The following is a 13,775-nucleotide window of genomic DNA, read 5'->3' as shown; positions in this document are numbered from 1 at the left end:
CCTCACCATAGGCCCTGCTCTGTGTGTGACAGGGTAGAGCCATAACCTCCCCATCGGCCCTGCCCTGAGTATGACAGTGGCTGCGCCCCAAACCCCTGATCGGCCCTGCTCTGTGGGTGATAGAGGGCGGTGCCCTAACTCCCCTATGGGCCCTACTCTGTGCTTGACAGGGGGGAGCTCCCCAACCCCCTGATGGGCCCTGCTCTGTGCGTGACAGGGGGGAGCTCCCCAACCCCCTGATGGGCCCTGCTCTGTGCATGACAGGGGGGAGCTCCCCAACCCCCTGATTGGCCCTGCTCTGTGCGTGACAGGGTACGGAGCCCCAACCCCCCTGATGGTCCCTGCTCTGTGCGTGACAGGGGGTGGCGCCGCAACCTCCCCATCGACCCTGCCTTGAGTGTGACAGGGGGCGGTGCCCCAACCCCCCAATCGGCCCTACCCTGAGCGTGACTGAGGGTGGCATCGCAACCTCCCGATCCGCCCTGCTCTGTGCATGACGGGGCGGCGCCCTAACTCCCCAATCGGCCCTGCTCTGAGCCTGACCAGGGGCTGCACCTAGGGATTGGGCCTGCCCTCTGCCACCCGGGAGCAGGCCTAAGCCAGCAGGTCGTTATCTCCCGAGGGGTCCCAGACTGCGAGAGGGCACAGGCCGGGCTGGGGGACCCCCCCCCCCCGCCCCAGTGCACAAATTTTTGTGCACCGGGCCTCTAGTATATTTTATAATAAAGAAAAAGTGTTTATAACATTTCAACATGATTTTCTATTATTATTCCAAAAGATAAAGCCAGTTATACACCACTATTCCTTTTAAAATTACCTCCTTAGCCCCCCTCCTATTCTATAATTCTCCATCAACTTTTAGCAATATCATTCTCACTTAGACCTTGAAGTAGGGGTAAAAGTAATTATAAAATTTTACACCTAAAAGGAAGCACAGGAATCTTGTAGTCATTTTCACCACCCATACATATGTATAGTGAAGTCTGCATTAGAATTTAAATTATGATCTTTAGCTTCCACAGACCATCTTAACCACACAAACTGCAATGTACTTTACCCATTTTCCCTTTCCAAACTTAACTAGACTCCCCTCCACTTCCCTACGATCCTTACGATGCACTGCTTACTCATTCTAGAATTTGAAGAAAGGGTAGAAAAAAAAGAATAGGAAATGAAAAAGGAATGAGAAATCACATTTTAAAGAACCAGTACCATTCTTAGTAGATCAACCTATAAAAATAAACAATGCTTCTTTCTATTCCTTACTCTTTTTTTCTGGGCTCCAGGCATATCAGAACCCTCCTATTATATTAGTTCCTAGGCCAGAAGCACTGAAAGAGAGCAAGCAGCTCAATGAAGATCCTTTGGAATTTGAGGTAACTCCAAAGTTACCTAAAGTTTGAAATAAAACTTATTTAGAGAAAACCAGGCGAAGGATTAATGATCATTCTCTGAACTTTTTCTATTCTTAAGATCACACAGCTATTAATCCCTAATAGTGCATACATTTGTCATTCTCTTTAAGAATACATTTTGTATTTGCCATGTCCTAAATAACATGGCTTTTTGTTTCGAGGTCTACACCAATGGGATATGTCATTATATTTCCTTAAGTCAAAAATATGCTGAACAAAATGATATGTAAATGTCTACTGCCACCAAAAGTTACTAGTAACTCGTACCTTAAACATGGGTCTCACATGCTCCAAATGCGTTGCACTTGTAAAAGGTGCTTGAACATGGCTCACGGCTTCCATGAGTGCTTTAGCTGTCTTAGCCATCTGTTCCATTTCTAAGTTATACAGAAGTCTTCTTTGTTTTTCATTGGCTACATCTGAAACAACCACCATTAGCATTTAAAATAGGAAGCATTTAAAAACGTTATTTTGATGTTTTATTACAAAACAATAATTACCACCAATACACTAATTAAAAATAGTCCTAAGAAGTCAGACACAAACGTTCACATAATGTATGATTAGACGCATATGAAATATTCAGAATAGGTAAATCCATAGGAACAGAAAACAGACTGGGATAACCAGGGCCTAAGGAATGGGAGGGAACCTGAAGTAACTGCTTATTCGAACAGGGTTTTATTTTGGGGGGATGAAAATTTTTCGGAACTAGATAGCGGTGGTGGTTGCACAACAGGTGAATGGACCAAACGCCACTGAATTGTTCACTTCAAAATGGTTAATTTTTTAAAACATTTTTTCTAAAACTCTGATTTTAGAGAGAGGGAAAGAGAGAAACATCAATGTGAGAGAGACACTTGAATCAGCTGCCTCCTACACAAGTCACCCAACTGGATGACTGAACCCACAACCTGGTATGTGCCCTGACTGGGAATCAAACCCACCACCACCTTTTGGTGTACGAGATGATGCTCCAACCAACAGAGCCACACCAGCCAGGAGAAAATGGTTCATTTTATATTAAATGAATTTCACCCAATAATGAAAAGTGCAAAAATCCTGCACTAGGAGTCAGGGATAAGTAGAAAACCTATGAAGAGGGAAGAGAATACATACAAACCTGGGATAGGAAAAGAGATGTAAGAAGAAATGGCGTCTTTGAATAGTATCTCCTGAGTTAACAAGATAACAATGGCCCTGACACTCCAGGATGATTTAGTATTTCAGAACACCACCATCTCCCTCCCGTATCTAGCTCTCTAATTTGCTACCACCACATACGAAACAGGCCATAGAAAGAGTGATGGGAAGATGTTAAAATAGGTTTGAGGAAGAAAACAGAGAACTGGCATCAACTCAGGTGTAAAATGAACTCTTGGTCAATACACTTAATGTTACAAGCAGAACTGAAGTCGACACACCCAAGTAAACTGCTGCTTGGTACTGAACTGCAATAAGTGTCAAGGATGCCTAGTACAACCTCTGGCTTTGCCACTGTTTGGGTTTTAGATGTAGCGATTTAATAAAAATTTTTACATTAGGCAAACTCAGCTCATAAATTCTAAAACTCTAAGTTTCTTAACCTCTGCACTTTAGTTTCCTCATTTATAAAATGAGGATGAACTTACTAAAATTCCTTAGGATCATTCCTCATACTACTCCAAAAGATAAGGCCAGTATGCTCCACTCTTCCTTTTAAAATCATCTCCCTAGCCCCCAACTCTCATCTTGTAATTCTTCATCAGCTTCTACAAATACATACATCACATAGGCCTTTTTGCTTCTCTTCTGTCAACAGAATTTTGCTACTGTAACTTGCTCTGTTAAATAAAACCTGAGAGTTCATTTCTAAGTGGAAAAGCTCAGAAAGGAAGGTGTCCTCTTTCCATATTACTGTTATATTCTTAAGCCACATCACAGGTCTCATTCCTGTAATCAGATTTTAGCTCTCATTTCATCACCACTGTCTACATGTACAGAAAGTCTAGAATGGAGCCAGGCCCACAGCTGGCCCCTAATGCTGGTTAGATCTAGGAACTCTACAGTGATACAATTTGTGGCACATCTGAAGTAGTGATTTCCAACTCCACAGCTATCTCACAATCCTAACCTTCCCCATATCCTTGAATCACCACTTTCAGCTTGTTTATCTATGATGATATATGAAGAGATATAAACATGCTGCTTGTAGCTGATAAGGAGGCAGAAGCAAAGATTAAGAATTGAAGTCTGACTATTGGGGTTTCCTGACCAATCTCTCTGACCTCCAAATCTGTGCTGAGATTAACTGCTAAATGGACACGTGTATATTAAACATACACTAATCCATGCATATTATGTAGCATTTTCCATTAGTCATTGACCAGAGCTACCTTTCTTCAGCAAATGAGAAAAAATACAATCATATCAGCAAATGCTATAGTATATAAATACTATCACTAGAATAAATACTCTAACCTAAGTGAAGAACTCTTTCAAGTACCCATATTTTTCCACCTGAGCAATCAGGATTCAAATGATTTGGATACCTACTTTGCTTACTTGATTTTGTAGGGATTGCTAATTCTTTCGTTTCTTTCAATGATATCTTTTTGCCAGCTATTTCATTGTAGATGGCTGATAGATACTCTTCAGGAAGGTCTTTACTGTCATTGATACCTCTATTCATCTTAATGTACTGTTCCTTTGTCATTTTATTTTTAACCTAGAAATGAAAAGCCATTATAATTCCTAAAAATTAACATAAAATTTTCACCCATATTTTAAGAATTTAAATACTCTTATGAGAGAATTTATAAATACTTGGAGGGCAAGAAGTGAAAAATATTCAACAAAACATACATTAAAATAAAAAATTCATAGAAAATGACAGCAATGTAGAAAAAAACCCATCCTGGCATATGCTAATTCAACTTGCTCTAATATACACATGAATCAAAGCCAGTTGTTACTAATGATAAAGATTAAGACAAAAATGTGTTCAAAATATACCTCAAAATTTAAAAAAAATTGCTGACACTCTATATATAAAAGGTAATTTAACTGTAAATATTCTAGGTGAAAAAGAAACATAAATGACTTGTTAAAGTTCACCTATATTTTAACTTTGAAAACAATTAAGAATGAGCAGAATTCATTTTAGGGATTCTTTTAAAGTATTCTCTTTTTTTATTTTTATTGATTTCAGAGAGGAAGGAAGAGGGAAAGAGACAGAAACATCAATGATGAGAGAGAATCATTCATTGGTGCCTCCTGCACACCCCCTATTAGGGATCGAGCCTGCAACCCAGGCATGTGCCCTTGAACCTGGGACCCTTCAGTACGCAGGCCGATGCTCTATCCACTGAGCCAAACTTCTTAGGGCTAAAGTGTTCTTTAAAAACGATGTCATTTGTTACAGTTCATATAGTCTTAAAGTGTATATCATATGGGGTCATAATTATGGGTTCAATTTTCTAACCAGCAACTTAGCTTTGTAGGAACCCATATGCACAGCGGCATGCTGCATATCAGCACATGATGCCAGCAGTCTGACAGGAGCCACATGACAATAAGCTACCACTGCCAGACCAGCACATGTTCTACAGACAGAAACTAGTGCAATCAAGACGGGACGCTGTTCCCAAGATTTAACACTCCCTAACTGACATGTGTCCAGAAACTTTTAACAATCTGATACTATGTAAGGCAGTTTTAATATTTCTTTAAAATACTTTCAGCCAAAACCGGTTTGGCTCAGTGGATGGAGCGTCGGCCTGCGGACTGAAGGGTCCCGGGTTCGATTCTGGTCAGGGGCATGTGCCTGGGTTGCGGGCACATCCCCAGTGGGAGATGTGCAGGAGGCAGCTGTTCGATGTTTCTCTCTCATCGATGTTTCTGACTCTCTATCTCTCTCCCTTCCTCTCTGTGGAGAATCAATAAAATATATTTTAAAAAAATAAAATAAAATAACTTTCATGAGAAGGTACATATGTATAGGAAGACATGACGCAGATGCACATAACATTAATAATTCATTTATAGAACCAAATTCTTTAAAAATACAACATTCTAAAAACAAAGGGAGGTAGTGTAAAACATAATTCTACTTTTGGATTAGACAGAAAAACCAGATAGGAAACTCTGATATATAGAGACAGAGTCATAGATAGAGAGCAGGCAGACAGCTGGGGGACAGTGGAAGGGGGGTGGGTGGAGGATGTTGGGGGTGTGTGGAGGGATTTAGCAAAAAAGAAAAAAGAGAGAGAGAGAACTCATGGACATGGACAACAATACAGTGATAGTGGTCTAGGGGTGGAGGAGGGAGGGCATAAATGATGATGGAAAAAATAAAAAGATATCCAAGTAAGTCTTTAAATGTACACTGCCTTATAAACCCATGGGAAAAGTGTTGTGCTAGACCAGGGGTGGGCAAACTTTTTGACTCGAGGGCCACAGTGGGTTCTTAAAATGGACTGGAGGGCCGGAACAAAAGCATGGATGGAGTGTTTGTGTGAACTAATAAAATTCAAAGTAAACATCATTACATAAAAGGGTACGGTCTTTTTTTTTTTTAGTTTTATTCATTTCAAACGGGCCGAATCCGACCCGCGGGCGTAGTTTGCCCACGGCTGTGCTAGACAATGAAAAGCCTAAAAGTGGGCTGCTTTTACTACACTGTCAGTAATATGAGAAAGGAATATTTAAATGCGTAAACTCTTAAATTTTATATAAAGGTCTATATAAAATCAAGTAATTCTGGTAAATGCACAGTTGTTGAATTCTGGTGTTTAAAACTAGGAACAACTCTGTATGGTATCCACAACTCTGTAATTCTCCCATTATACATTTGGTATATACTTTCCATATCAACCCTGCTTTAAACATCTCAAAATACACACACACACACAAAAAAAAATTCCCTGTATTGCCAAGCTTAATCTCAAACTAAATAGGTTTTAATTTTTCAATACACCTCAGATTAGGAAAAAGCATATAGTTTATTTCACATCCTAAAAATAGTAAATAGCATATGCTGCATTATTCCTAAAAAGTACAAATAAATTTTTGGAAATAGATTAATTTATAAAGGTAATTTTCCCCAAGGATACCCAAGCATGTTTTTGAAAACTAAGCATAAAATACCTAAAATGTTTAAAATAAGTGTTTGCAAATGAATATCAGAAATCAAGTTATATTCCTTAACATTTAAAAAGGAATTACAAATTTTATGAGGAAAATAATATTTGAATACTCCCTGCATACCTGTTATTTTATTATTTATTTATTGTTTGTTTTTGTTTTCCACTGATTTTTAAAGAGAGTGAAAGAGAGAGAGGGGAAGACAGAGAGAAACATCAATGTGAGAGAAACACATTGATTGGTTGCCTCCTTCAGGTGCCCTGACCAGGGCCCGGGCCGGGGAGGAGCCTGCAACCAAGGTACATGTCTTTGACTGGAATCGAACCCGGGACCCTTTGGTCCGCAGGCTGATGCTCTATCCACTGACTAGGGCAGTGATGGTGAATCTATGACACGCGTGTCAGAGGTGACACGTGAACTCATTGTTTGTTTGGTTTTTCTTTGTTAAATGGCATTTAAATATATAAAATAAATATCAAAAATATAAGTCTTTGTTTTACTATGGTTGCAAATATCAAAACATTTCTATATGTGACACGGCACCAGAGTTAAGTTAGGGTTTTTCAAAATACTGACACACCGAGCTCAAAAGGTTCGCCATCACTGGACTAGGGAATGGATACCTGATATTTTAAAAGTATTGTTAATTTTTCTGTGTACTGGTATTGGAATTATGTTTAAATAGAATATTTCTCTTTCAGAGATATATAATGAAATAAATATAGATGAGATGATATGATACCTGGGATTTGCTTCCAAATGATCTGGAAAGAGAGGGGGATATAAATAGAACAAAATTGGCCCTGAGTTGATAACTGTGGAAGCTGGGTGACAGGCACAGGAAGAATCACTATACTAATCACTCTAATGTTTAAGTTTAAAATGTAAAAAAAAAAGAAGACAGTTTATATATAGTGTTTTTTCATGTTGCAATTAAGTATAGGCAGAAGAACCATATCACATTCTTAGATTAAAATTTACCTTAAGCTTTATACAGCTGTTAATCTTGAGACAGACAAATATAGATCTATCTTACAGATATTTAAAAGTCTAATTAGAATAACTACCAGAAACTGCATTTGTAAATGTATACTACATTAAATTAAACCAATCACTAAACTGGGATATTTGACTAAACAACATTAAAATTTTAACTATCACTTATTAAATTCAAAAGAACTCAGAGTACTTAATTTGTATTATTTATTATAGAACTGGCTTGGAAGAAAACATACCTGTGGACTGTGAAGATCTGTGGTCAGCATAATAATTGAGTAAGCCAGAACATAAGCAGTATCTGCGCTAGCAAACAGGGTTTGTCTGAAAAAATAAATGTATCATGTTATAAACTTTTATTGTTTTACAGTTTCATTAAATTAGTCACTTCAAACCCCAAAGCACTTTTTTTAAAAAATATATTTTATTGATTATTTACAGAGAGGAAGGGAGAGGGACAGAGAGCCAGAAACATCGATCAGCTGCCTCCCGCACACCCCCCACTGGGGATGTGCCCACAACCAAGGTACATGCCCTTGACCGGAATCGAACCTGGGACCCTTCAGTCCGCAGGACAACGCTCTATCCACTGAGCCAAACCGGTTACGGCCCCAAAGCACATTTAATTTACTTTTTCAGGATTTATGTTCTATCTCACATTACAATTTTTAAATGGAACTATCTGATTACCTCCCGATCACAGACAATCTAAGTTTCCTGGGGGCAGAGGATTATGAATCTCCTGATAGTTGGCAACCAGTAAGAATCTGAATCTTGCTTACCCTTGGTTGCATTCTAGATATCTTGCAGCAAATTTTTCCATCAATCGATCAATTTTCTGAGCTTCCCCTGGAAGACGGAATCCTTCCAGAAACATTCGAAGGGCTGAAACAAAGTCCTTTCCAGAAAAGTCATGTTGGTCCACATATGCATACATGACTTCTTTGTTAAACTTATCATTATCTCCCAGGAATTCACCCACTTGAGTCTAAAGAACAAAAGACAAATTGATTTCCTAATGGAACATTTGCCAGACAGCCATTTAAAAAGCAGAAAAATCCATAATACCCACAGTTTTTGACTACAGGTTTAACTACTTCAAACATGAAGCTATAAGTTAAACATACTGAATGTGTTTATATATAAAAAAAAACCCCAAGATATTCTTTTGAGTTTAAAAAATTGAAAAGCAAAATTAAGAATACCTACGGTTATTCTTTAAGTTTTACTTGCATACTTGGGAGGGCAACAATACATATCATTATTAACTTAAAAAGAAATTTTATAGAAAAGGTTAGAATGAACTAAAATGGTACTCTTACAGAGTCTAATCTTTCCTCTTGATGTAAGAATTGAGCAATATCTTCAGGTGTAGTGCCAAGCATCCCTTGTTCTTGGAGGTACTGTATTCCTCTCTTTGGTTTCTTATTAAACCTAGATGATATTAAAGTTAATAGCGACATCATAAATAGAAAACCATTTGTATTCCTGGAAAAGACCTTAGTAAATTGATTTTCTAATAGCATTGAGAAAATAGAAACTTATTTAATATAATCTATGCATGAAAATATAAAAATATACTATGCAAAGTTTTCCACCTATTAATTCTAAGTTTCCTGCTTTTAAAGTACAGAACTTGAATTCAGTGACTGTTTTAATCTATAATCTGACAGCATTATTTCCTTTATTAAAAAAGACCTGTAGATACCCAATGTTTTCAAAATAAAGTCCAAATTGATGATTAGACTGCCACATAAAACATTTCTTAATATAGCTCATTCATTTTTCATCCCCTCTTCTCATCTACTCCCACATCCCCTGTCTCATTCCCTAAACACCATGCATTTGCGGCCCATTTCCTCTGCATGCCCTTCACCTGCTCCCCTCACGGGGGAACTCTCCTTCATGCTTAAAGATCCTATTTAAATGTCACCTCTTTCTTTCCAAATCATTTACTTTCTACTTTTATTGTACCAATAATTACTTTGGTACTTCATCACCTGTCACCTGGGTATTGCAAGCATTCTTAGACTATCTCTTGTTTTGTTCACATTCTAATCCGTCCTTCAGGCTGCTGACAAGTCATCTTTCCAAAAGAGGAAATCGGCTGCTGCTGCTCTCTGCTTAAAATCCTTCAATAGTACGCCAATGCCAGGGGTCGCCTAAGACCATCCTGCATATCAGGTATTTACATTACGATTCATAACAGTAGCAACATTACAGTTATGAAGTAGCAACAAAAATAATTTTATGGTTGGGTCACAACATGAGGAACTGTATTTAAAGGGCCAGAAGGTTGAGAACCACTGATCTAGGAGAAGATACAAAGTAAGATAAAGACTGAGGGACAGAACCCTTAAAATGCTAAAAGATATGCAGGAGATAAACAGCCTAGACCAAGACTGAGATGGCATGATCAAACTGGAAGAAGGGACGGGACAGAGCGGTGTCATGGAAGGAACAGCTGTGAAAGAGTGCACTGAGCACAGCCACAGGAAAGCATTCCATGGAAGTCTGAGGCAGAAAGCAAGTCTAATGGCTGAAAGGAGGGCTGGAGGCTAGTGGCTGACAGCAGGGAACCTTCACTTTAAAGTCCTATGACAACTCCCTCTCACGGCTAAGTACTTTTACGAGAGTTATCATACCTCGGCAGTACTTTGTACAACACTCTCTTATGGACTTTACACAGTACCAGTTAAAAAGAATGTTTTGCCAAGATTCAGACTGTAATCTTGAACACAAGGACCAGTGTCTCCATGGTTCTTGGCACACAGTCCCAAGTACCAAACATGTGTTTGCTGAGTGACCAGCCGAACTTCAGTATGAGTATCTGCTTACACTACTAGATCTTGAGCCCCTGATAAGTAAGGGATGTTTCATTTATCATTTATTCCAGGACCCTGCATAATGTCTGGAACACACGACAATTTGTAAATAATGACAGAAAAATTAGAATGAAGTATTAATGGCAACTTCTTGAGGCAATTTTGTGAGATTTATAATTTTATGACAAAGAATATGTGTACATTTTGTCAATTTTAAAAAACGTACAAATAACTGTAAAAAAGGCATTCATCAAAAGGCATTGCTTAAGATTCAGGAAGAAATGCTTTAAAACAGAAGGAGCAAGCTGACTAAACAAACAGGGAATTTTTAATAGTTTACAGTAGCTAGATTCATGGAAAAAGGCCAACAAGTTCATTTTCCTTATAGCATCTCTTTGAAAAAAGAGATGGGCAGTAGGAGGGACAGCAGAATGGCAGTACTTAGATGGGAAATAGTCCAGAAGCAGGCTGCTATCAGGTTAGTATCCAGACTGGAAAGGGTCATTATCACCATATGAACATATAAAAAAGAAATTAACAACAATGGATCAATAACAAAAGTAGCACATTTGTAACCCAGGCGAAGAAAATATAAAACCTATAAAGGAACAACACTAACTAGTTTCATACTTTAAGTTTTTTTAGCTGTCACCTGCTTAGGAAATATACTGGGGGATTTTAAAACTGAACTAAATAACACAAAACTGCAGATGCATAAAACAGCATATAAAATGTGGTGCAAAATTAATTTAATGTGCATTACAGAGTCTGTTTGGGCTAGACTGCAATGAAAAAGGGAGCTGGTTAAGGAGCCAGCAGAAGTCAGCAAGATTTTGCCCTGTTTTACTCATTAGAAGGTGGTGATAAGAAGAAAATAAAAATATTCCAAAGATTCAGAGAAACCCAGGGCAATGGTGGCACAGTACAGGTAGAGGGATATCCAAGAAAATTCCTCTTTAAAATCAGACACTCACAAATCTATCCCTTGTTCTATTATTTCTTTTTGTTGTTTTAAGACTTCAAACTGTTCTGGATTATCAGTGCCAGACATCTGTGTGCTGTAGCTGCCTATTCCTGATGATGATGTTGACTCCAGGGAATTTAAACTTCCGTATCTGTTTATTGTCTCAGGGTGTTTGATATCACTTGTCTCTTGTTCTGAGGGTTTTTCCTGACCTGTAAGTAGAAAAATTGATACAGTAAATTACTCAAAGAAAAAAAAAGTAAAGGTAAAAAAAAATTCAAGATATTGGCAAGATATTTCACTGCTGCTTAGATATCTGTTTAATACAAATAAAATATTAGGTGCCATATATACATGTACAATTTACATCGTTAAAAAGAGTTCCTTTTGCAGTCACAGTGCTGAGTGTCTGCTGGGTTTCAGCTCTCAGCTCATGACCACCAGTTTTCCTATAGGAACTTGACTAAGATAACACCAGGTAGCCCTGCAACTATGAGATTTTCTCTGAGTAAGGATAAATCTCAAACATGCACAAACAATTCCATCTTCTTATAACATACTTACTTTTATATATTTCTTCTATAACTATACTTTAACAAAGTTGCATAAATATGCTTCACTTTTATATAATACTAGAGGCCCAGTGCACAACATTCATGCACTGGGCGGGAGGAAGGATCCCTCAGTCCGGGAACCCCGAGAGGTCCTTGGTGCTGCTGTGGAGGTAGGAGAGGCTCCTGCCACTGCCGGTGCACTCACCAGCCATGAGCCGGGCTTCTGGATGAGCAGCGCATCCCCGTGGGAGCACACTGACCACCAGATGGCAGCTCCTGTGTTGAGCATCTGCCCCCTAGTGGTCAGTGCGCGTCATAGCAACTGGTGCCGTTCAGATGACTTGCATATTAGGATTTTATTATATAGGATTCAAAATACTTCTAGAAAGAGTAAAGTTTGGATAACTAAGTTAAGAAATTCATTATTTTAAAGCTCATTATTTAAGTTACAGACAATGCTTCTTCATCAGCTAAATGAATAGAGACATCATGAAACTGGTTTAATGGCATCTGCAACTAGCCTCCAAAGTATCATTTGCTTAAATGATGAAGAATTATACTCAAAATGTCACCTTACCAAGAGTTGTCTGAGAGTTGGGGTTCACGTACTGATCCTTACTCCATTCAACCATGCACTTCAAAATCGACACTAAGCACTCTAAACCTTTTTTCCTCAGGCTTAATTCCTACAGAATAATTCAGAATAAGAATACACACAAGATCTTTTAAGCAAAACACATAGCACTTCCTTGGCAAAGTTTAAATTTGAAAATGTTTTTAAAGTTCTTACCTGAACATTACTCATACCAAGTTCCTGACTGCCCCGGCCTTGAGCAATTTTTGACAGATCATTTACTAATCTTTCAAATATATTTGCTGCATTTAAGTCACAGTCATAGTTTACATAAATATCCACTACACTCTGAGCATCTGTAACAATACAATATATTAATTAACAAAGGGCATCTAGTATATGAGTATATTCAACCTTTTAAATATCTCATTATAAGAAAGAGATAATATGGATAATTTCAAATACCTGCACAAATCCTTGTCAATGTCTGAATAACCATCCATTTGTGGTCAAACGAGCTGGTAGAAGTTTCCAAAATATATAGGAAAATTTCTTTAAAGAACACCTGTGATTAGGGGAAAACATTTGTTTTAAAATATTGCTTATAATTCATAAATGTGAACACTTTTTAAATATCCCAAAGTTGCAGAACAGAGACTAGGATCCAGGTTCCTCTGGAGTCAACTCTTTTGAGTCCATCTCTGAAACATCAGGACTAAAACCACTAGGTGGGTGAGTGAAACGAGCCCTTGCAGTAGGAGCACTGTACTTCACATTAATTTGTTTGCTATCACACAGCCACTACAAAAGAAGTCTACAAAGATTTGGAGTTCCTCTGAATAATTTCCTGAACATATTTACAAAACGAATATAACTCATAATTCATTTTAACACCCCAGAAAGCATAAACCATATTCTGTTCATCAGTCAGATGGAGTGGGCCAAAGCAAGTTTACAGTTGTGAGTATGGGAAACACAGAGTTTATTCTTGTATTATTATTAATTATTGTACTATTTTCCATACAAACAAGTGTAAGCCTACTTTTGCCCCACCCTATATTTTTCAGACATTATAATACTGAGCAAACCTAATTGTTCCTACTTTTAAAAGTAAGTAATGTGTAGTCCACATAATAAAAATTATCTAATGCCCTAACCGGTTTGGCTCAGTGGATGGAGCATTGGCCTGCGGACTCAAGGGTCCCAGGTTCAATTCCGGTCAAGGGCATGTACCTTGACTGCGGGCACATCCCCAGTAGGGAGTGTGCAGGAGGCAGCTGATGGATGTTTCTCTCTCATCTCATCGATGTTTCTAACTCTATA

General features: G+C 38.2%; 1 protein-coding gene across 1 annotated transcript in view; it reads right to left on the bottom strand.

Annotated features, from left to right (window-relative positions):
* The window catches only part of ARFGEF1 (ADP ribosylation factor guanine nucleotide exchange factor 1), a 68,739-nt gene that overhangs the window by 35,235 nt on the left and 19,729 nt on the right, over positions 1-13,775 (bottom strand). Inside the window, 9 exon segments of the mRNA XM_023755498.1 lie at positions 1,683-1,834; positions 3,960-4,122; positions 7,775-7,859; positions 8,318-8,523; positions 8,858-8,969; positions 11,335-11,536; positions 12,456-12,564; positions 12,669-12,808; positions 12,918-13,017. Coding sequence (XP_023611266.1) covers positions 1,683-1,834; positions 3,960-4,122; positions 7,775-7,859; positions 8,318-8,523; positions 8,858-8,969; positions 11,335-11,536; positions 12,456-12,564; positions 12,669-12,808; positions 12,918-13,017 — 1,269 coding nt within the window.

Source organism: Myotis lucifugus, unplaced genomic scaffold (genome assembly GCF_000147115.1).
Source record: "Myotis lucifugus unplaced genomic scaffold, Myoluc2.0 scaffold_77, whole genome shotgun sequence".
NCBI lineage: Eukaryota > Metazoa > Chordata > Mammalia > Chiroptera > Vespertilionidae > Myotis > Myotis lucifugus.
The sequence above is the reverse complement of the archived record's forward strand: the minus strand, read 5'-3'. Positions and strand labels throughout refer to the sequence as shown.